The sequence below is a fragment of the Lynx canadensis genome, chromosome F2 (assembly GCF_007474595.2).
Source record: "Lynx canadensis isolate LIC74 chromosome F2, mLynCan4.pri.v2, whole genome shotgun sequence".
Taxonomy (NCBI): domain Eukaryota; kingdom Metazoa; phylum Chordata; class Mammalia; order Carnivora; family Felidae; genus Lynx; species Lynx canadensis.
Window position 1 is genome coordinate 61,571,564 of NC_044320.2, and position 24,870 is coordinate 61,596,433.

Genomic DNA, 24,870 nt, shown 5'->3' on the forward strand with positions numbered 1-24,870 from the left:
CAGAGAGGACACAAGGTGACAGCCAGTAAACAGGAAAGCCTTGGCAATCGCACCGCTCCGAATACTAAACCAGACAAAGTAATGAGATCTCTTTGGAAATGGTACCCCGAACATATTTGGTGTAGAGGTGGAATCCTTCAAGAGGAACATTTTCCCACATTCTCATTGTCTCAAATTAATATCGAAGTATGTCTCTGCATGTTGAGCAACACCAGCGGGAAAAAGAACTGATGACCCGTTCTCTAGTATTCCTTGTCTCATACTAGGAAGTGGTATGAGGTTAAGAAACTATTTTCACTTAACATCCCTTGGTTTTATAGGTAGTTTTTCTATTTCGCTTTGTGTGTGGGTACGTGCACACATGTGTGCGTGTGCATGCGTCTGTGCGTGAGAGAAGGAAACACAACAATCTTGAATATTTTGTGTGACATTGGATCACTTTGTGCTGTGTTTATACTAAAAGAAGGGGCAGTAAAAATACAGTCAATTCTATAGTTCATGGTTTGCAACCAGATATAGAAGAAATAGAATTCTTGGAGAATGATGGCCAAATGTAATCACATGCCTAGTCCGTAGTAGATGCTCACCATGTCTTTGCTGAAAGAATGAACTTCATTTAACTGGGCTCATCACAGAATGTATTGATTGAATACATGTTAAATGACTATTGTCATTTCCAGAGTTGGAATGACTACTGATTTCCAGAATCGCCACCACTCGGGAGTAGCGACAGACTTGTGCTTGTACGTGAACATAGCTGGGAGATAAGAATAAAAGAAGCTAAATACTTTTTGTTTATTTTTATTCACCTAGGGACTGTTTTGTAAAAGAATCAGAGAATATCAAGTTGTATAAGCATAGATGCAAATAGTTAAGCCCACCTCTTCCTCTAAGTAGCTTTTCCTCTCGTATCTGGAGGGAAAGCCTTTGAGTCGCAGCTGTTCCTACACCCACTTCTCTCAAGAGAATGTTTCAGCCCCCGCCAGGAAAAGTCTCACTGCAGACAAGCTATTCAGAAGATGAAGAGGCTAAAACACAAATGCACAGGAGAGTGTTTACCTATGAGAATGTGTTAAACAAGCATTTCGAATCCCTGCAGCTAGCTGTTCCTTGGTTCCACTGGTCTGCCTGATTCTTGCATCAAGGGAAGTTAAAAACTTCAGAAAAGACTGAACATGAATTCCTCAACATATGGGGGACCTCTTAACATTCTCCTTCCTACAGGTGAACAGGAGAATTGGCACTTAATTTATTGCCCTTATGATTGGATCTAATGACATACATAATATATATCAAGATTCAGTGGGAAAGGGGATGATGTCAGCAAAAATGGCAGATTAAGGACCTCCAAAAAGTCTTTTCTCCATAAAAGCAATAAGAAAACTCACCAAAATTGTCAGAATCAATATCTTCAGAATGCTAGAAATTAACCAAAGGCTTCCAGCAACCTGGGTAGTATTTTTTTTTTTTAAGAAAAACATCTGAATCTTGGAAAGGACTGTGTGATTTGTGGCATTTTAACTTACCCTATTCCCATACCTCCTCTCTGACGCCACAGTAGCCTTGAAAATGGATAGCTCAAAATCACAGTGAAACCCAGCAGCCTTGAAGCCACTGGAAGGTAGAAAATGGCACTTCTATGAAAGTTCATTCCAAGAGAATTGTCATTATTTGACCTGTTAGTTCCTGGAAGACCCTACTCGTAAAGATGTCTTTATTTAACCTGACTCAGAGCTCATTCAGTGCAAAAAAAATCTATTCCCCAGGCACATTATCAGAAGCCATTATAGGCAATTGTTTAACTTTGAAGCAGCCTAAAGAGGTAAATAATGGTTGGGGGAAATAATAGGCTAACCAAAACTTTAAAAGGAAAACTCTGGGGAATGAGAATTCCATAGAGGCTTTGAAAAGCTCTGAGATGCTCCTGGGGATTGAGAAAGTCACAAACGCAGGTAGGTCTGTGCACCTTCCCAGAACTGTGCATATGATTAAGAAAGACCTGAAAGGCCCTAAACTCTCACCTCTGGCTGACCTTGAGGTTCTGTGCAAGCAGGAAGTGAAGGCTAAGGCAAAATTGTAAATTATTTGGCCAAGCATTGAAGTAGTGCCCCAACACACAGAGAAAGCCCCTCAGCGAAGACTGGGAGATTTAGCAGTTCAGAAATTTAAGGAAACCTCTGTCCAATCATTAGTGGACCACTATGCTAACCAAGTAAAAACTTCGGTGGCCACACCTGACATAGAGTACGGACTTCACAGAATTGATGCAGAAAAGTCATTAAACAGAAACATCAACATACAACAGCAAACCCTGGGAAGGAGGACGAATTTGATTTCCAGAATTGCCACATTATATTATTTTGAACATCCAGTTATCTACAAAGAAATCATGAGGCATGCAAACAAACAATAAAAGTATGGCCCATTCAGGGGGAGGAGAAAAGCAACCAATAGGAAACTATCCCTAAGGAAGTCCAGACACTGGATTTACTATACGTGTACTTTAAATTAGCCATTTTATTTTATTTTTATTTTCTTAATGTTTATTTATTTTTGAGAGGGAGAGAGACAGAGTGCAAGTATGAGAGGGGCAGAGAGAGAGGGAGACACAGAATCCGAAGCAGGCTCCAGGCTCTGAGCTGTCAGCACAGAGCCTGATGCGGGGCTCGAACTCACGAACTGCGAGATCATGACCTGAGCTGAAGTCAGATGCTTAACAAACTGAGCCACCCAGGTGCCCCTAAATTAGCTATTTTAAATATGTGCAAAGCGCTTTTAAAAGAAAACCATGTCTAAGGACTAAAACAATTCTAAAAAGAACCCAAAAGATATTCTGGAATTGAAAAATGTCAAAACTTAATGAAAAGTTCACTAAAGGGTTTTCAACGGGATATTTGAGCAGCCAGAAGAACCTAACAACAGGGCCCCAAAACACACGAAACAGAATTTCTAAGAAGTAAAGGAATAATTAGCAAATTCAACAATAATTGAAGTTGGAACTTCAATACCTCATTTGCAGTAATGGACAGAACTAGAAAGAAACTCAACAAAGACACAGAATACTTGACCGATACTATAAACCACGTAGCCCTTACAGATATCTATAGAACTCTGCATGTAACAGCAGTGGAATACACATTCTTCTCAAGTGCACGTGGAACATTCCCCAGGATAGAATGTATGTTACATCGTGAAAGAAGTCTCAATAAATTTAAAAGGATCGAAATAATACAAAGTATTTGTCCAGTAATAGAAGGACATTTGGGAATTCAAAAATATGTGGAAAGTAAGCAACACTCCTTTAAAAAAAAAAAAGAGTCAAAGAAGAAATCACAAAGGAAATCAGAAAATACTCTGAAAAGAAAATGTTATACTTAGGTATGGTGTGATACATACAACACATTAAAAATACTTATGAAAAAAACTAAAGACACAACAAACCAAACTTAAGGAATACAACACAAACAGTGCTTGAGGGAAATTTATAGCTGTTGTATTAGTCAGGATTCTCCAGAGAAACAAAATCAATAGTATATATATATATAAGAGAAGATTTATTATAGGAATTGGTTTATAAGATTAGGGAGGCTGTGAAGTCCCCAAATCTGCCATCTGAAGCTAGAGAACCAGAAAAGTTGGTTGTGTGATTCAGATTGAGTCTGAAGGCCTAAGAAATAGCCCAGCTGATGTCCAAAGGCAGAAGACAGATACCTCAACTCAAGCAGAGAGAGTGAATTTGCCCTTACTCCACCTTTTTGTTCCGTTCACATCCTCAAGGAATTGGATGACACCCATCTACGTTGGTAAAGGCAGTATTTTTTAATGCACTCTACTGATTCAAATATTAATCTTCGGGAGACACCTTCCCAGAAACATCCAGAAAAAATGTTTTCCCAGCTATCTGAGCACCCTTTAGTCTAAACTGACATATAAAATTATCCACCATGCTTATAATAAATGCCTATATTAAAAAAGAATAAAAAAAGACTTCAAACCAATAACCTAACCTTCTACCTTAAGAAACTAGAAAAGAGTAATAAACCATACCAAATATAAGCAAAAGGGACAAAACAATGATTACTGCAGAAATAAATAAAACTGAGAATAAGAAATAAAGAATAGTCAACTTAATTAAACATTTAACTAGAATGACCAAAATGAAGATATGGCACTCAAATTACTAAAATCAGGAATTAAAGGGAGAACATCACTGCTGACACAGAAGTGAATCTTTGTGACCATAGATTAGACAATCATTTCCTAGACATAATACCCAAAACCTAAACAATCAAAGAAAATACCAGATAATTAGACTTTGTCACAGTCAAAAACTCTTGTGCTTTAAAGGAAAGAATCACACGACAAGACAACACACAGAACAGGAGAAAATATTTGCAAATCATGTATTTATCCAGAATAAATAAAGCATACTTACAATTCAACAACAAGAAGACAAACAATCCAATTTAAAACTGGACAAAGAACTGGAATAGACATTTCTCCGAAAATACACAAATGGTCAACAAGGACACAAAAAGATGTTGAACATCACTAGGTATTAGGAAAATGCAAATCGAAGCACAATGAAACATCATCACTTCATACTCACTAGGAGGACTATAATCAAAACAAACAAACAAAAAACAATAAAAAGTACTAGTGAGAATGGAGAGAAATTGGAAACTTTCTACATTGTTTCTGTAAATATAAAATGGTATACCTGCCTTGGAAAATATTTTGATAGATTCTCAAAAAGTTAAATATAAGCTTACTATACGACTCAGCATTTCCATTCCTAGATATATACCCAAGAAACGTGAAAACATATGTTCTACAAAACACCGTATACAAATATTCATAACATCATTATTCCCAATAGCCAAAAAGTGGAAACAAACCAAACATCCATCAATTGATGAATGGATAAACAAAATTTGGTATGTGAAAACAATGGAATATTATCTAGCCATATAAAAATGAAGTGCTATTACATGAAAAGCATGGGTAAACCTTGAAAAAAAACCCATCATATTTAGTGAAGTAAATCAGGCACAAAAGGTCTGTGACTTATAATATGAATGGCCTATAAATGCAATTAGATGATTCCATTTATGTAATAGTGTCCAGAATAGACAAACACACAGAAACAGAAAGATTAGTCGTTTCCAAGAGGTATGGACTGACTGCTAATTGGTATAGGAGTTCATTTTGGGATGACATAAATGTCTGGGAAATACATAATGATAATGGTTGTACAACCTGTTAATAGACTAAAAACCAATGAACTGCATATTTGTAAAGGGTGAATTTTGTGATTTGAAAATGATAATTCTATTAAAAGAAAAGATGGCTATATCCATCCAAGCGACATGAAGAAAAATTTCTAATTAAAATTTATATTTTTTGACAAAGTAGCATAATAATATTAAAAGAAATATGAAAAGTCAATGTTTTGATATTTTATAGTTACTTGGAACATTTTCCTCCCTGGATAGAATAATTTTTCCATGACATTGAAAATAAGGACTAAATTTCAAGAACTATGAGATTCAATATCCCTTCATAATTTTAATTTTCTCAATTTAAGCACAGAGTGCATAGCATTACATATTATCCTGCTTACTAAATTGTGTAGGACTAGCATACTTTGTCCAAGAACAGTAGATACAGGGTAGGCCAGCAGGCTAGAGATGGAGGGAAGGAGTTCAGTTCAAGTCTGAAGGCAGTCTCCTGGCAGAATTTACACTTCCTCTGGGGAGGTCAGTCTTTTTCTATTAAGATAATCAACCGATTGGATAAGGCCCACTCACATTACAGCGGATAATCTATTTTAATCAAAATCTACTGATTTAAATGCTAAGCTCATCTAAAAAAAAAAAACCAAAACAAACAACAACAACAAAAACAACAACAACAACACACCTTCATGAAAACATCTAGAATAATGTCTGGCCAAATATCTGGATATTGTATCATAGCCAAACTGACACATAAAGTTAGCCATCATGGGCATGATATGGTAACAAGAGTGCTAGACTCCTATCCCGGGACTCTGAATTCCCCTTCAACTATCTCCATGATTCTCAGCAAAGGACTTTGCCTCTGTTAACCTCAATACGTTTACTGTAAAATGTGAGGAGATACTGAAATTTAGTATGCAGAATAAGAAAATAAGGTCCATGGCAGGACAGACAATCTGACCTATTTCACCTTTTCCCTCCATTAAATTATACATCACATGCCAGTCCATACCTTATGGCTAATATTAAGAAATCAGAGGCTTAGTATTGACGTAAAATACCCACTATTTGCTGTGACCTAGGTGGCTGTGGGACGTATTGAGAGAAATCTGCTAATACTCTCAACCTAAATTTTGAAGAATAGTTTGTGTTTATATATGCATGTATGCCTGCATTTATAGATTTTTTTGTCTTTTATATAGACAAAGCACAACGGAAAAAATAGAAGAAGAAATATACCGATTCTTTCACATTGTACTCTATGTCAATGGTACCCTCAAGTCTTGTGCAAAATAGTGTTACCGCCTCTCTCCAAATCCTTCCCTCTTCACTTAACCCCCAAATAAAATTATACACATATATATATATTTATATATATACACACACATATATATGTATGTGTGTATATATGTGTATATGTGTATATACATGTATATATGTGTATATACATGTATATACATGTATATATGTGTATATACATGTATATACATGTATATATGTGTATATGTGTATATATATATACATGTATATATACATATATATGTACATATATACATATATAAAATATATATATATGTACTATGTAAGTATGCCTTCGTTTTGTCTTTCTCTTGCATATCAGGGGTCTCCAACTATACAGGCTTCATCTAAATCTCTGTGAGTGTCTCCCCTAGACACCATGTTCCTAAATTGCCTCTCTAACCTCATCAAAACCTAACTCACCCACTAATAGCTCATTCTTGCCAGTTCTTGTTACCAAGGATGTAAACAGGCAATCTTACTATCAAGATTCAGCTATTTCTAACTGAAAATCACTACGTATCAGCCACTATGCTAGATTACTTCACAGTTGTTAATGGCTCTAAATGCTAATCAGTCAACCTCATCAGAGCCCTTAACACTTCTTTCAAATAATTTTCCTTGCACCTCATCAGACCTTTCTTATAGTCTCTAAAATGGTTACTTCTCACATTTCTCACTGTTTAAAATCTGGATACCTCATGCCTACTCCCCTATCTGAAGTCAGTAACCTGAATTTATACTCTATTGAGAAAACAGAGACCATCGGGAGCTTACCTCTCAAACTTCCTGTTACAAACCTCTGCTGATCTACATTGGCAACCCACGTTATTTTCACCTCATTTTAGGCAGAGAGGTATATTTCTTGTTTTTCAAAGCCAACCCCTGTCCCTATTCTTTCCACCTCCTCTGAGAAGTTAGCCCATCACTATTCCTTTCTGTTTCTCATATTTTTTAATATCTTTAATCTCTTCATCAAAATACAACCATGTTTAAGCAACTCTCATCCTTAAAAAAAAAGGAAAACTTAGTTTCCCACTAAGGTAGAAGTCCAAAGACTTGCAGTTGTGGCCAAAATAGATAAGACTTACCTTTCCACCTAAAACAACCACAAAACAAACAAAATATAAGAAATAGAGACTCTCAAAACATTGGGCATGAGGTAGTGGTTAGTGGACTCTAAGAGAAGGGAAACAAATAATGCAAGCCCTAAAATTGCTATAGTTTCTCCAGCTATTGCCATGACAGAACATTCCAAGCTAAGGAGCAGAAAGGGAGAACCCAGGCAGACTCCCTGAATGGAGAGGACAGAGCTGAGAGACTGCAGAGAACAAGGCAGTTAGAATTCACAGAGCAGAGTACCAGAAAGCAGGGAGCTACCCAGGGACAGAACTCAGAGACCTGCAGAGGGCCCCCTGGGGTGTTCAGCTGATCAATAACTACCAGAGACTGAAGGAAGAACCACCAAAAGAGATAAAAGGGAGCAGTGCTAGGTACTCACACCGGGCCAGGAATAATACCCGCTCCAGCTGGGTTGGAAAATCTCAGAATTCACAGGGCATTGGGTTGAGTGCTCATAGGACTTGTACCTTGGTAGGGGAATGATTTGCCCTAAATGAGCCCTGCTCTGATTCCTTCTACCAACCTCCAAAGGAAGACCAAAAAGGATTACACCATTTCTAAGTAACTTAACTGAATCCCAGAGCAAAGATCAACAGTATTTACAGGAATACAGAGATATCCAGAACCCAACAGACAACATTTATAATGTCTGGCACCCAAACAAAAGTTGCCAGGCATGTGAAGAAGCAGAAAAATGTGACCCATAATTAAGAGACTAAAACAATTGAAAATGACCCAGTCGCAGAGCCAATACACTGGCTAGGACTGCTTCTGTGTGTTTCCTTAGCGGCTGCAAGCACCTTGTTCCAGCATCCTAATTTAAGGAGTGACCCAGGGGAGTCTCCGTCCTCACAGGGGACAGCTAGGCTCCTCTTCTTTGCAAAGGTTCTCAACTCTGGAGTACTCCTGCCTGAAGGAGACGCTGAGGACCCACCAGGAACTTCAACCCTACTCAACATTCTGATTCTGTTCCAGTCCTGGTGCACAGAGATACTTTTTCTTGCTTTTGAACATGACTATGTCTTTTTAGTTTTCTATTTTTACATCTTAACTCTTATTACCATGTGTTTGGAGCACAAGGGAAGCTTCAAAACGTGATCTTACCATAGCATCTCAACTGGAAGTCCCCACCCATGATTTCCTGAAACTCCTCCCCTGTTTTCAATGACACTACTCACTTTTGGTTTTCCTCTCACCTCACAGATTCCTGTCTTTCTGAGTCCTCCTTCTCTGCTAACCCATGAAACTTTCAAGGGTCCCATTCTCTCCTCATTCTATGAGAAAAAGCGTAATCCGAGGTTTTGTAGGTCTGTGATCCTCTGCAACTTTATAAAAATTCTGATTTTTTTTTTTCAATCAGGAATAAAAAGTTACAAATGGTATTCAAAGCTAGAGTTCATTTTTATAAGAAGAGAGCTTGCTGCTGGGATGTTCATAATAAATGTAATCCTTCTGCTAGTAGGAATGAACCCTGGGACTGTGGCAAGTATACCATACGAAAAGTAGACGGATATATAAGCTACATTTGAAAACAGGAAATAACTCTTAAAAGTCCATTCAGTTAGTGACAAATGTAATTGGGTCTCTGTAAGTATTGACAGTAGGGTAGAGTACATAGGAATAAACCGAGTTGGTTAAATGAAGGGCAAATTACGTGTTGAGTGTGCACCTTCCATTAATTGTGGGTGAAGACTGGATTCTGCTCATGTGTTTGTGAATGTTTTCAATCACCACATATTTCGGTAGTGCCGTCTTAAGCTGCTAGTCACTGAGGATACCCAGATGAACAAGACACAGTCTCTGCCTTCATTGAGTTTACAGTTAAGTCTTTCGTTGTTTTTTTTGTTGTTGTTGTTGTTGTGTTTGTTTGTTAATTCTGCCCCTCTCTTCCCTAAAGGAAGCTGCCAGAATGTGGCAGTCTAAGAAGGGATGGGAGCAGGGCGATGTAACCAGGCGTGAGGGTTCCTTAGGTAGTTCTGTTTGCAACATCCTCAAGGAGCTCTGCTTGAGAATCAGACCTTAAGAGGAATGTAACAGAGTGGATTTTTCTCCCCCGCTGCAAGTTAATTGGCTCATTTTCCTTGCTAATTGGGCAGAGCCGCACAGATAAGCCAAAGGGGGGAAAAATCAAGAAAAAGTGGGCACATTTCCCAAAACACTTCCCTGTTTTCTGATCATCTATGAGAGCTCATTTTAGAATTGGAGGTCAGAGGGGCTTGGGCCTGGAGAAACAAAGTTTGTATGTAAATAAGCCAGGCCCCTCTTTTACAGAAGAGCTGATTAAGGGCCTGGTGGACAAAGTGCACAGAATCCCTGCTCTCTGACACCACAAAGTATCTATTACATGAGAACTTCCTTCTGGCGCCAGGAGGCATTTAGTTTTCACTTGGGTGTTCTGTAGGGGATGAGGCATTGGGTGGGGCGGGGGTCGTGGAGGATTGGAGGGCTGCTAAAACTCTCAGCAAACTCTCAGCAGGGGAAAGCAACTCTCAGCAGGGGAATGACTCTTTTGCTCCAGGGGGTACAAAAAGAATGGGACCCTAGGAGAGAGGATGGAGACAATAACACAAGAACTAACCTTGTGCAATGCCCTACATTGTCCAGGGCTGCCTGAACGCTGGGAAGTCTCTGGAGGTGGGCTATCCACAGAGAAACAAGTCCAACAAGGTGAGCAAGTGTCCCAAGACCACTCAGCTGACGAATGCGGAAACCTTCTAAAGTCCACAGCAAAGGGGGCTCTTTCGGGGAGGAGCCACATGGCAGGATGTCATTCTCTCCCAGGTTAACTCCACAATTAACAAGGCTTGGGACCACATATTGGAGACCAGAGCAGTGTGCTACATTTCAAGGGGTGTTTTGATAATGAAATATTTTCACACTTCCAAAGTACTGCCGATAAACACTAAAAATCTCCTGGCACAGAAGTTTCTTAGCTTCTGCCCAAAAGTGGAAGTCTGTCTCAAGAGATTAAAAAAAATTTTTTTAATGTTTATTTTTTGAGAGAGACAGACAGACAGAGCATGAGCAGGGGAGGATCAGAGAGGGAGGGAGACACAGAATCCGAAGCAGGCTTCAGGCTCCGAGCTGTCAGCACAGAGCCCGACGCGGGGCTCAAACCCACGAACGGGGAGATCATGACCTGAGCCGAAGTCGGACGCTTCACTGACTGACCCACCCAGGCGCCCCAAGAGATTCTTTAAAAAATAAGACTGCACTCAGACTAGCTCACCTTTCAGAATGCCCCCAAATCAATGAGGTCCAGAGATTCTTCAAACAGGCCTCCTTCGGAGGCCTTCACCGCGGGGCTTTTTCTTCCTGAGAGCTGGTGTGCTTCACTCTGCTAGTGGAGCGGTCAAAGTCATTTTCAGGAGATACACAGCATGCCAGGGGCAGAAGAGTTTACGCTTTCAATCCGCAGATACTGCTTTAAAAAAATCTTTTCCCAAAGCCACCTGCATTTTTACTTGTCAAGACAGTCAGTGAAGATTTTTTCCTTCCCTCTTGATGGCAGAGAAAATCAGGTCTCTGAAACATACTCAGACTTTTTCGCCCTCGAGCCTCCGCAGACCTGATGTGTCCAGGCACTGGCCTGTCTACGCACTGAGGCCTGTTGGGGCTCCAAGGAAGCAAAAATCTTGGCACAACTTCTGGATAAAGAAGCCAGCAGTGGACGACTGGTTGTGTCGTAGATGACAGAGAACTCCTCTTGTCCATTCCGAGTGTTCCCACAGGTGCTTGGCCGCTTCCTTGGTGGCGCCCAAACGTCAGGAGTCCCTTTCCTTCCTGGGCTGGGAGTGGGGGTGGAGGGGACATCCTGGACGACCGGGGACGGAGGCCGCAGGGGACCTAGAGCTGGGCACATGGCTTCGTGTAGTCGAAGAAAGAAGAGACAGGGCCTGGGGTGAGGCTGGCCTAACTGTGCCTCCAACCGACCTGCTCCCCATGTGACTGGCACACCACGTGACTAGCAGTCCACGTGACCCGTGCACAGCGTTCCCCAGATCTTTCACCTCGCTGGCCTAGGTGTCCTGCTCCTTAAGCACTGAAAGTCTAATGAACTGGGCCATGGAGCTCTGGCTGATGTCTGCAGAGTGTCCGTTATGCCTGGGGGGGATCAAGCTCAATGCTTCTCCAGGGCTAAGGCTTCCGTTACATAGTAGGGCAGAGTGTTTCTCAGCATGTTCTAGGGTCAGGTGGATTATGTGAGGTTGAGGACGCGTGGTGAGGTACAGGGGGGAGATGACAGGGATGAGGGACAAGATACATGATGTCATGTGTGCTTCCCGAATGATCATGCTTTTTCCCACGAGTGTGTGTCCTGAGTAGGTGGGAGTTGGTCTCACAGTGAACCTTATACACTCCATCTATAGTAGCATAGTTAATCCCTACATTATCCAAAAGAAAATAATCTGAGCCGCATATATAAATCGAAATGTTTAGTAGCTGCATTATAAAACCAAAAAGAAACAAGTGAAAATTATTTTAATCACATTTTTTTCAACCCGATATATCCAAAATGCCATCATTGTTAGACATAATTTTGGAAACATATTCATGAGGTATTTTACATGATCTTATTCATTTTGTCTTCAATATCTGGTGTGTGTTTTACTCTACTGTACATGACTAGCCACAGCTCAAGTCCTCAATAGCCTTCTGTGGCTAGTGGCTTCCATATTGGCCAATTGGAGACTCTGTTTTTGTAGATCAAAGATATGGCAATTTCTTCAGCCATCCGGATGGCTCAGAATATCAGGAGACTTTAGGAAGATACCACCAGGAAGGTCAGTAGGGAGGGCTCTTTCCATTCAAATGCATTGTCACAGCAATCATTTCTTAAGCATTTACTTACTAATGTTTTGGCCTGGTGTTCCCAGAACGTAGATGCAACCGCTCCTCTCCCAAAACCCTAAACCCACCTGACCAGCCCAAATTCAGACTTTCGCATCTAGTCTTCCAACAGAGTTAGAAGGGGCAGTGGCCATAAATGGCCTATTTTCTGTGGTCTCTAATTATTAACCTACTTTGGTCTACCTTTTTAGAAAACCTAAGTTTTAGATATTTTTAATACATTTTTAAATATTTATTTTGAGAGAGAGAGAGCTCATGCACATGTACATACGCGTGGGAGAGGGGCAGCGAGAGAGAGAGGGAGGGAGAGAGGGAGAGAGAGATTCTCAAGCAGGTTCCAAGCTCAGCAGGGAGTCTTATACAGGGCTCAATCTTAAGACCATGAGCTCAGGACCTGAACCAAAACCAAGAGGTAGATGCTTAACCAACTGAGCCACCAAAGCACCCCTAGATATTTTTAACGTTTTAAACCATTTAAAATATTTAAATATTGCATTTAAAAATATTTTCATATATTAAGTGCCTTTTCCGTGTTACATCTGAGTGTGCTTTCACATACACCACAATTTCATGTAAGCCTTTCAATAACTCTGATTTAGGAATGTTATTCCAGTTTTTAAATAAGGAGAGTGGGGATTGGAGAAGTGCTGTGACTTTACGGGAAGAGAACCTGGAGAAAGAAATGTAGGCCCATCCATTTTCCCTCAGTGAGGTCTCCTACAAGATCTATGGGAAATGGGATCACGTACTTCAAACCCTAGAAGCTTGCGGTTAAAGCAAATGGCATCCTGGGGCCATCGAAAACCCAGAACAAGTCCTGGAGTACAAAACCTGGGTCAGTTCCTTGACCTGATACTTATTAGCTATATGACATTGGACAAAGCAATTAATAATGATGAAAATAACTCACATTTATTGAACTTCTTCCATGTATCAGGCTCTGGCCCAGGCATTTGCTCATACCCTTCCTCTCCCTTATGAGACAGATAGTTCATTTTATAGATCAGGAAACTGGGCCTCAGAAAAAGGAAATTGCCAAAGGTCATACAGCCAATAAGCAGGAAAACCAGGATTAGAAAACATTATTAAATGTGTTAATGTTTGTTTTATAATGTAACTTTTAGCCCACCCAGCCTCCCTTGCCTACTTAAAAAGGACATCTTAAAGAATTTCAAGACGATTAATGTATACCATAAACATCTGTATATTCAGGCCACAAATCTAAAAGGTTGCAAAGCAGGGTGCCTGGGTGGCTCAGTTGGAAAAGCACTGGACTTGATTTCAGCTGAGATCACGATCTCATGGTTCATGAGTTCCAGCCCCAGGTGATGATCTGTGCTGAGCCTGCAGCAGATTCTCCCTCTCTCCCTGCCCCTCCCCCACTTGCACTCTCTCTGTGTCTCTCAAAATAAATAAATAAACTTTAAAAAAAATTTAAAGAAAACATGTTGCAAAGCATGGGCAGATAGGAATTATTTTCAATATGCTTTTTTTTAAATACAAAAATAAAGTCTTTGCGATTCATTTGCAGTGTACAACTTGCCAAAACATTAGAACAGCTGAGCTTTCAAAAGAGATAATTATACTTGCACTGTTCAGCTCACGGGGCTGCTGTATTGAGAGAGAAGGGAAAGTAAAAGCATATTCAAAGTGTAAAGGGGTGACAGACGTCATATATTACAAACATGTTTAAAGCAAACTGCAGTTATACACTGATATGAAATGCATTTGAAGATACACTTCCTGATCTTTATTGGGAGTCTGCAACTTGAAAAAAAAAAAAGAGTAAAAGAAAAATATTACTAGAAAGAAAAGGAGGGAAAGGAATAATGAAAGAAGATGAAAATAGCTGCCTTTCTTGAAAGAGAACACAGGAAGGGAGGGAAGAAGGAAGAGAGATAAAGAAGAAGGAAAAAAGAATGGAAAGACGGAAAGATAAAGAGGCACAAAGAAGAGAAGAGAAACAGGAAAGAGCTATGAAAAAAATAAGCAGGAACATTTGGGGTCAGTCAGTTCCTACAAGCAAGAGAAACTGGCCATGACCTGCTCAGCTTTGAGACTGGGTACAGATTTTTGCGACTGTTTAGAGAAAAACTAGCACTTTGCCCACCATTAATCTTTTCTAAAGAAAGACTTTGTTCTGCACCTGTATAAACAATCCAGATTTTTAAAACCTATATGCCTGCCTCTAATGTGTGAGTCTATGTATTTATACTGATAGATTCAAGTCACCAATAGGTGATGCAGAAATCTAGCTTACGATCTCCTTTTTACATCCTTCGCTCCCCCTTCTCACTTTTTCTTCCCTCCTTGGCCTGGGGCACCTAAAGTCAAGTTCAAGTTCGAGCACCCCTATGAAGAACTCTACATTCTGTGGATACTCTCTGCCTTTTCCCAGCCCAGAGAGAACGGAAAATGAGCGATATTTTCATTCAAATGATCCCCAGAGGAGCCCCTGCCCCATCCCTTAACAAAATGACAAAATGTATAGGGAGAAAACCTCTACAAATGAGGGCGACCAGGAGGGCTTGTGTGAAACATCCCCCACCAGGGAGGCCTGGCCTGGGATACGAAGGTGGACGATGCCTGAGTGATGAAGTCAGCCCAGGCCAGCCACCTGTTGTGGCACTTCAGGCACGAAGCCGGAAGCATTTGTTCTGCGGAGTTGCTGGTGGAGGGAGGCTGGCCCCATGGCTTCTGCCCACTCTGTCCTGGGCTGACTGCACATTTCTTTCCTCGCACTTGGCTCCGTTTGGGAGCCTGTGAGCTTTCAGGGAAAGGACAAGTAAACACCTAACTCCGGTTTGAAGACTCGATTTCCTCATTGCTAGACGGAGTTACCATACCCCAACCTCGCAGTGGTTTACCCATTTTGTTGTTTTGTTGCTTTCTTTTAATTCCTGTGGGCAGTCGTATGGCGCCCAGCCCAGTGACTGGCGCACAGCAGGCACTCAGTAGCTGGCCATAGGTGCCTCCTTCCAAAGTGAAGTACGCATTCCAAGAGCACCTACTGCAAAGGTCCTTTGAGTTAGAAAATAATGAGGCCACGGTTTTGTTTTGTTTCCTTTGGGGGAGGGGAGTGGGCAGAGGGCTTATTTTTGGTTGGCATAATTCTGGATGCTGTTTTGTCTTTTTTTTTTTTTTTTTTTTTGGAGATTGCATTGACTTAGCGTTCTGCATCCAGGAGTGTGCTCTTCAACACACAATCTAAAATAGGAATCGATTCCCTAGACTACAACGCAAAGAGTTGGGGCAAGAGCTTCTATCTTACGCATGGTGGTATTGCAAACAAAACGAAGCATGAAATTCTCAAGACAGTGGAAAATAATGGATATAACGGCTTGTGATGTGTGGTGAGGGAGGTGTGTTAGCGACTAAAGACCGAGGGGCCGGGGATGCTAGACACAGATCTCCAGTCCGTATTCTACTTACCAGCCCGGTGATTGGGGGTCCTTTACTTAAATCTCTATCTCTGTGGCTTAGCTTGAAGTTCTACAAAGTGGAGATAACATTTAAGTCACAGATGTTTGAAAATGGAACGAACCGAACCGATGCCCTAAAAGTGCTTTGTAAATCATAAAGCCACGTTAGGGGAAAAGGAGGACGGAAAAGGGAGAGGTTAACTGTTGTCAGTGTTGTTTGCTTGCTTTGCTCTTAAGCTGTGGTCGGGCAAGCCCAGAATAGGCAGTCCTACATGATGCGTTATGAACTTGGGAAACAGTTCCGCTGAAAAGCCCGGGAGAGAAGCAGAGGTCGCGATCCTAGGGCTTCGAAGCGTCTGGCAATCTCCGCCATCGCTAAGACTAGTTGGGCGTGGAAGTGGGGTGGGTACGAACAAGGTCCCCTCCTTCACTTGCCCGACACACATCTCTCACTCACAATCTGAGGGTCCCACGGATCCGGGGCCCCAAATCGCGGCTCAGCGGAGACTTCCCCTTCCCTGCCCCCAACAGCAGATCCCAAGCGCAGACAAACGGTCCCCACCCCTTCCACGCCCCCGCCCCACCTCTTGCCCCCCTTTCCAACCCCCTCTTCTCTGCCCGGGTGGTTTGTCCCGAGGAGTACAAATAAATAGTCCTGTCAAAAGGCGCAGCTAGCGCTAGTGCGCGCGGGGCCTGGGCGGGGGCGCGGACTCCTCGGCCCGCGCTCTCCCGGGTCCGCGGCACGGCTCGCTCCCCGGCGGGGCTGCCTACCCGGGTCTCCAGTCTCTCTCCGAACGCTGCCTGGCCCCTCGCCTCCGCCAGAGGGAGCGGAAGGCCGACACCGCGAGGCTGGCCTGGGGCAGGAAGGCGGGCGCGCGTGGGCGTGGGGGACGCGGTGATGTCCACCGGCTCGGTGAGCGACCCCGAGGAGATGGAGCTGCGGGGGCTGCAGCGGGGGTACCCGGTCCCCGCCTCCAAGAGGCCGCCCCTCCGCGGCGCCGAGCGCAGCTACATCTCGCCCAGTGACAACTCCTCGGCGGAGGAGGAAGACCCCGACGGCGAGGAAGAGCGGTGCGCGCTGGGCGCGGCCGGCGGCGCCGAGGGCTGCAAGAGGAAACGTCCGCGCGTGGCTGGGGGCGGCGGCGGCAAGAAGCCCCTCCCGCCCAAGGGCTCCGCGGCCGACTGCAAGCAGTCGCAGCGCAACGCCGCCAACGCCCGCGAGCGCGCCCGGATGCGCGTGCTGAGCAAAGCTTTCTCCAGGCTCAAGACCAGTCTGCCTTGGGTGCCCCCAGACACTAAGCTTTCGAAGCTCGACACGCTCCGGCTGGCTTCCAGTTACATCGCGCACCTGCGGCAGCTGCTGCAGGAGGACCGCTACGAGAACGGCTACGTGCACCCGGTGAACCTGGTAGGGGCGCCGCACGCGAGGCTCGGGGCGAGCGGCCGGGAAATGCTCAGGGAGGGAGCTCCCGCGTGCCAGGCAGGGTCAGCCCCCTGGCAAGAACCCGAAAGGGGGGGTGCTGGAATGGGTGGTGAGGAGTCCAGTTTAGTTTCTCCCAGTCAAGGGAGGGGCCAGGCCGTTTTCCTCGGGAAGAACCGTGCACCCTTCAGTGCTTCTTCGTTCCGATCTTTGCACCTGGTACTTTGCCCTGTGACAGCAGTTGGCTTAGATCCTACTTCCGGGGTGAATCTCGATGCCATCTGCGTCCACTACCCGGTTGCAGATTCAATGGCAAATCTCTGTCGCCCAAGCTTTTCCATCTAAGAGTCAGACAGGTTCCATTTAAGGAGCCGTACTTACTGAAAGGAAGGAGGGAAGGCCGAGCTCTATTTAATCAGCCTTTGGATGTTAAAAAGTTCTTGCAGAATAGCAGAGGTTTCCCCAAAAGGGATTTGTCTGGAAAGTCCCTTTCTAACCTGCCAACTTTCCAGGCTTGAGAAAGAACCTATTCCAGTTCCTACTTAGAGTGGAGGGCTGATGATGGGGGTGTGTGTGTGTGTGTGTGTGTGCGCGCGCGCGCGCGCGCGCGCGTGCTGGGGGAAGGGAATTAAACACAAAATCCCAAACTTTTGCAAGTTTCACCAAATCATCTTGAGGGCAAAGTCCAGGAGGAAGCGTGGACGGAAGTCTTAACGTCTCACGCAATCAAAATCCAGTAAAATTAAAATCCCAGTTTGGAGAAAAGATACCCAAATTCCCAGAACACGGATAAAATCTGAGCTACTCAAAGCCAGGGGTATTCCAGGGTTCATTTAAGAGAGCGGTTTCGCTTTGAGACGGTATTTTTTTTTTCCTTCGATGTCTGATTCTCTTTTGACTTTATAGACATGGCCGTTCGTGGTCTCAGGACGACCTGACACCGACACCAAAGAAGTTTCCGCAGCCAACAGATTATGTGGGACCACCGCTTAGATCGAAGTCACTTGCTGGAGTTACTGTTCAAGCGCGTGTGTTTGGGGGCTACGGAGAGAAGGGAGCATGAGAACCCCCAGAGAATGGGGGAAAGTGCCATCGGACTCTGCTAAATCCTCCTCGACCCCCCCCCCCCACCCACCCGAATTGTGAGCAGGACGTGAGGCGGGCGTTGGGGACAGAGCCTGAGGGCTGGCCGTGTGGCCGTCATCGCAGGGCGCCAAGGGCTGCGGCTGCTGGGGATCCTGGCGACGGCAGTTTTCTTTTCCAAAAGACCTTCCTTCTGTCTCTACAACGCGCAACCAGATCCAGCCTCGGGCTTTAGCAGTGTAGACTGACCCCCGCGCTGTCCTGCCAAACCGCCTACGAGTTAGTTTCCCGACTGAGCCAGATAGACGTATACGATGGCGGGGCCCTGCCCAGCACAGGCATGTTACGGTGAGGCAGTGGTTAGAACGTGCTCTGGATGAGTGACTTTACAGACAGCAGTCTTCACGCGAGACCAACATCGGGGCATGTTTTTAAGTTGCAAAGAGAGGGGAGTGGCACACCTGGGCCAGGTTTGTACCCCCCACGGGACCCCAGCCTCCGGGAGGCAGGGGCACGCCCGCTCCGTCTAGGGAAAGACGGAGGCGCCCTTTCCCAGACCACCCGACCCGGGTTGGCCCGGAGCGCTCCCGGCGCTTCTGCCTCCCGGCTGCAGTCAAGCCCTTCACTCCCCCCAGGCTCCCGCTGCTTCCCAGCCAGGCTTCTGTCTCCACCCGCCTCCCGTCTAAACTAGAGCCTCCCACCCCCGCACCCCGCACCCCACCAGGCTCGCGTCCCCTTCAGGCCTCCGTCCAGTCCTTCCTCCCACGTCTCCTTGCAGCACCCCTCCTCCGGCCCCTGACCATCCCCAGCGGGCCTGCCTCCTCCAGGCTCTGGTCGCCTCCCCCGGCCCACCGTCCAGGCTCTGCCTCGCGGGAGGAGTGCGCTGGGTGGTCCGCTGAGGCTGTACGTACCCAGTGACCCCGCTCAGGGGAAATGCGCCGCTGTCTCGAGGCTGCACTACCACAGCAACTAGCAAATGTAAATAAATTTATTTTTTTATGAATAATAAAACGCGTTGTGAAAACCGAGTGGCCGTGGGCGCGGCAGAATGTGGTCTTTGTTGCCTTTTACCTAGTTTGGTCCGGAAGTTCATTTAAAGGTGCTTTCTTGGCTCCCTGCGCTGGGATTGGTTCTTTCTCTGCAGAACGGGTGGTGATCACATTTAAATTACTGCGCTTCCAAATGGAACTCTCATTACTTTCTATGATTTGATTCTTCTGGAGGCCGAGGTTACTGGAAGACAAGAACCAGAGGCTTGTTACACCAGAAGAGTCTTTGGGGCCAGGGCCACTTTGAAAGGTATATGTTCTACAGGGTAATATAGGTACACTTCTTACACTTACGCGCGCGCGCGCACACACACACACACACACCGGATGCCTTCTCCAGCTTAAACCCCTACAGCCCACACACTGGAGTGGGGAGTAGGTCTCAGGTCTAATTGGCAGAATAAAACCATAATACAAGGCGCCAAGTTGTGTTTCAGTTAGAGCTTTTCTTTCTTCCCCTAAATAATGTTTATATAGTGCTTTTAATGTACACTACCTCATTTTCCTTGTTATTTTCTTCCATTTTCACTGCAATATTCTCAAGAAGTAATAACCTGGAAAACCATCATATGGTTTTTCAAACGCCAGTCATTTTATTTTATTTTATTTTATTTTATTTTATTTTATTTTATTTTATTTTATTTTATTTATTTTTTAACGCTCGTCTGTTTTAAAGCTGCATTCTCGTTGTAGAACATTTAGAAAATTTGGAAAAGTGTGAAGGAGAAAACTACCTAAACAACTGCCCAATTTGGAGTATGTTCGTTATTTAATAAAATCGAAAGGCAGTTTTCTTGACCAGAAAGAGAAAATACAGCTGGGGTTTAGGAGGTGAGAGGGAGGTAGGGGAGCATGATTTCCTGTTTTGAACTAAACTAAACCAAAACTCTGGATAACTGCTTTCGGAGACGATTTTCTTGGGCTTTATTCACAGGGGGAGGGACCCGGCCCTCAGGATCTAATCTGCCACAACAGAAGTTGGCACAGGATTACACTTCTTGGTTTCTGTGGCATTAGGGGCTCTCTGGTAAAAGCAAACTCAGGTTTGCTAACTAGTGACGGGAAACCCTAGTATGGTGGTTTAAAGGCACTTAGGCCCCCTGATAAGTTCTGGGTGGCCCGCACTTGGGGGTGGGGTGTCTCCCGGAGGCCAGCTGTTAGTGTCTTTTCCAAAGCTTCCATCACATTCGATCCGTTTTAAGGGAAGGAGGCAGTGTGGTATGTTGTTAAGGTGACCTTGAATGTCCACAGAACCCAACTAGAAATTGAAGCTCTGCCACCCACAGAATAGTGACCATATGCAACCCCTCTAAGCCTCCGTTTTATCACCTACAAAATGGTGATAATAATAGTGCCTACCTAGGAAGAGTGCCATCAGAAATAAATGTGAAAATATTTACGCAACCCTTCTAATAAGCAGTGAGCAGCACCCTAAATGACTCCTTAAAAAAGTGGGGAGACATGCTTTGGCAAAGGGGACACTTTAAACAGGTGGGGCATTTCAGGATTCCAGTCTTTAATATTCGTGGCCCAGCTTTAAAATGGCTGGATTACAACCATAAAACAGAAGTGTCCCACAAAAGCAGAAACAGAAAAAGTTAAAAAAAAAAAAAAAGAAAAGAAAAAGAAGAAAGAAAGAAAGAAAGAAAGAAAGAAAGAAAGAAAAAGGCTGTGTTTGTAGTAAATACAGAAAAGAAGAAGCATTTGAATAAACAAAATATTTGGGCAAATTTTCATAAACAAAATTTAAATATTTGTGTCTACATTCTCTCTGGGCAGTTCAGGGGTAAACTCACAGATTTCCTGCCCTTCCTCTATCACCACTCCCCACACTGAAGTGGCCTTCTTTACTGATTCATGTGTCCAGACTGTCATACCATGCAAACTCATTTCTGTTGCCACTTTACAGGGAAGAAAAAAAATCTCTTCAGAATTATTTTTGGGGGGCTCCGTTGGAGCCTGGGTGGCTCCGTTGGTTAAGCGTCCAACTTCTGCTTGGGTCATGATCTCAAATTTGTGAGTTCCAGCCCTGCTTTGGGCTCTGTGCTGACAACTCAGAGCCTGGAGCCTGCTTCAGATTCTGTGTCTCCCTCTCTCTCTGCCCCTCTCACCCCACCTCAAAAATAAATAAACGTTAAAAAAAAAATTATTTTTGCTCCACGGTTTCTTTAAAAAGTCCAATGCCAAGAATTATGTTATTTAAAAAGAAGAAGAAGGAAAGAGACCAATTTCTAGTAAGTCTCAGTGAATCTGTATCAATTGCTCAAGCTTCTTGGACAACAGTGGCTGTAGGAGAGGTCTAAACACCTTGGAACAGTCTTTTATTGATGGACCATGACCATTGTGCACTCTGAGTAGTAGAAAGGGAGCCCAAAGCCTTCCTTATTCTCTTTTTCCTTTATTTTCCTTTAGGAATTTGGGTTGAAGAAATAGGAGTTGAGGCTGGCTATGGAGAAGATTAAGAAAAAAAGAAGAACGTCTCTCTGAAGGATTATTTCAATTCGATTCTGCTGCTGTGTGAGAAGAGTTGAGAGAAAAAGCTGTAAGGACTATAATGCAAAAAGTACTGAATAGCAAATAAAAATGAGTAAATTGAAAAATAGTCTTCAGGGGGCTTTTTGAGAGACCAAAGCATTATTATTAGTGATACTGACTCAATCAAAGAGAACAAAAAATCCCCTTTCACAGGCTCTTCCTAAGATGAATATTTTAAAAGAAATGCTTTCGGCACTGTAATCTTGAAACACCTAGGCGTCTTTCTTGGTTGTGGATGTTGAATTGATTTTGTGCGTATTCTTTTGCCCTGGACTTCAACTTACAATTTCACTTTAGTCTGATGGCTCCTTCAACAGATAGTGACATTGACCATCGCAATTTACAAAGGAGATTTTTTTATAGGTACAGTTTCCCCCCACGTTTGATAAATGCTTAATAAGTTTTTTTAAAAGATATTCCCCTCCATAAAAAGAACTAATACACATCCTATTTTAATAGGCAATAGGTAAATAGCTTGGCTACTGATTTTGAAAAAACAATAACTGAGAAAGTCATTTTAGTTATGTTTGGAAGAGCAAAAAATAGATAATTTAATAATTGTCTTCTCACTGCCAAAGACCTAACTTCTGGGAAAATTCACTAGAATGTATGGATTGCCTCCCTTTATAACAGAGAACCTGGCTACTTTCCTTTCACTGGGCAGTTCTGCTTACCCCCTGAGGGCGGTCCCCCCCCCCATGCGCCCGGCCCCCCACGATGCCACTGGTTACTTGTTTGCACTCACCATTAATCTCCTTTTATATTCCATCTGCCCTCTGTATTATCTTTCTTCTCTCTCCCACAACGGTGAAAGGTGAGTCTATGACGCTAAGAAGGTCTAGAAAGTCGCCAGAAACCTGAAATCCACATGTAATTGTGTAAACACAATTAGCACTGCTGTAGTGGTTATCTCCAATTATCTCAGCCCTTGTTAGTTCTATTATCAGCAAGATAGGTTATGGACCAACTTTGGGGTCCTTCATTGCTTGTGGTAAAGAGGATCATGGAGCAGTTAAGAGCAGTGATTTTCCGTTTGGTGAAAACACGGTATCTTGTATTGACTATTACTATTAGCAGTAGAAATGGGGAGGGGTGGGGAGCAAGAAGCAAGAGGCCTTTGTCTTTGACCATTCCTAGTTTGTTAAAAGATTTATATGCTTTTTGGATCTTTTTTTTTTAAATATTTTTAAAAGATTGCAAACCACCGTATTAAATGTAGCTGGTTCCAGTCTAATCCCACAATTTTGTAGCTCTGCTTCTTTGGGTACTTTGCCACTCTTCCTGAGGCAAGAACAATATATCTTACCCCACAGAAAATGGATTAAATGAGATAATTCTATAAGGCACTTGAGAAATGCTCCATGAATGCTAATTTAAAAAAATTGTATTCATTTTCCTTCCTCTAACAGTAGTTCAGGTGTCCTTATTCCTCATCTGAAAAATTTCCCATCATCCCCTTTGCCACTGTTATCACCTTGCTTGTTTTAGTCCACATGTAATTTTCCTAAACTAATGGATCTTTCTTTTTTGGCCACTAAGAAGAAATTTTTCTTTAGTTTCCTCTTGAAAAATAAAGATGATCACACTCAGCATCAAAAATCACCAGTGGTGTAAGAAACAGACTCAGGTAGTTGTGCAAGGTAGACCAATGGATTTGATGCAATAGAATACAAAAAGCTCATTGATACGACTTCAGATTTCACACTGCAGCCCACCTTTCAGAAACTACACTGGTGGAGTCTTGGTGTGGTGTCAAAGAATATCCACGTTAACCTGAAATGACCATTAATATACGTCTTCTCTTTACAACTACATATCTGTGTGAGGCTTCATATACTTTGACCAAAACAGTGTATCACAGCAGAATCATGTAGAAGGCAGAAATGGGAATCCAGCCATCTTCTATTAAGTCAGATGTTAAAGACATCCGCAAAAATATAACACTGTGCCACTCTTCCCATGAAAATGTGTTGGAAGATATAGTTATTTTTCATTAAACATGTGTTTGTTATGGAGCACCTATAACAAATTGGTGCCTATAACAAACTGGGCAGCTGTTGGTTAAACATCCGGCTTTTGGTCTCCACTCAGGTCTCATGTTTGTGAGTTTGAGCCTGGTGTTCAGCTCCACGCTGACAGCACAGAGCCTGCTTGGGATTCTCTCTCTCCCTCCCTCTCTGCCCCTCCCCTGCTCTCTCTCCCTCTCTCAAAACAAATAAATAAGCTTATAAAAATGTGTTTGTCATGTTTACGTGTAATTAGCTTATCATTATTTTCAAATGAATGAAAAAGTTTTTCTCTTAGTTTTGATTCCAAACCCAGTAAATATCAGCAGATATAAACCACATAAACAAAAGCTTTTCAGGGTCTTTAATAATTTTTAAAAATGTGAGGAGACCAGAGACAAGAAAAAATTGGGAACCACTGACCTAGGTAATTCCTAAGGCCCTTTTCGTAGGTAGGATTCCATGTTTTCTTGACGGTGAGGCAATCTTAGCAGGATAGGAACAAGCAGACCACGTCTAGGTTAGATATAGGAGCAAACACGGGATCAGAAAGATTTGTTAGAGCGGTTAAGATATACACTTAGATGGGGCAGACTTTCCCTATGCAATACTGCCTTAATCTTGCCAGGCAAATCAGCAGAGCAGGGCCGATGCCTGAGCTGGTGTCATATAGGTTGCTTTCTGAAGGATTTCTGAAATGTTTCCCACTCTCTGCCCCATTCCCAGCTCTTTAGGTCCTTGTGTTGTAAGCCTTTCTAGTCTCAGGGCTGGATCTGGCTTTCAGCTGAAAGGGAAAGTGATGCCCCAAACTCGTGACTGCAAAATCCCATTTCTTTTGCCCAT

General features: G+C 43.2%; 1 protein-coding gene and 1 long non-coding RNA gene across 2 annotated transcripts in view; one reads left to right on the forward strand and one right to left on the reverse strand.

Moving 5' to 3' along the window:
- Window positions 1–16,792, reverse strand: part of LOC115506221 — a 78,787-nt gene extending 61,995 nt beyond the window's left edge. Inside the window, exons 1-2 of the long non-coding RNA XR_003966283.1 lie at window positions 16,706–16,792; window positions 15,945–16,004 (exon numbers count right to left, since the gene is read on the reverse strand). This is a non-coding gene — a long non-coding RNA (uncharacterized LOC115506221). The remainder of the gene's footprint in view (window positions 1–15,944; window positions 16,005–16,705) is intronic.
- Window positions 16,793–16,806: 14 nt separating this feature from the next.
- On the forward strand, window positions 16,807–19,465 carry MSC (musculin). Its single transcript, XM_030304113.1, has 2 exons — window positions 16,807–17,342; window positions 18,261–19,465. Exons 1-2 carry the CDS (start codon window positions 16,833–16,835, stop codon window positions 18,345–18,347), a joined length of 597 nt encoding a protein of 198 aa, XP_030159973.1. The 5' UTR covers window positions 16,807–16,832; the 3' UTR covers window positions 18,348–19,465.
- The last annotated feature ends 5,405 nt before the right edge of the window (window positions 19,466–24,870 follow it).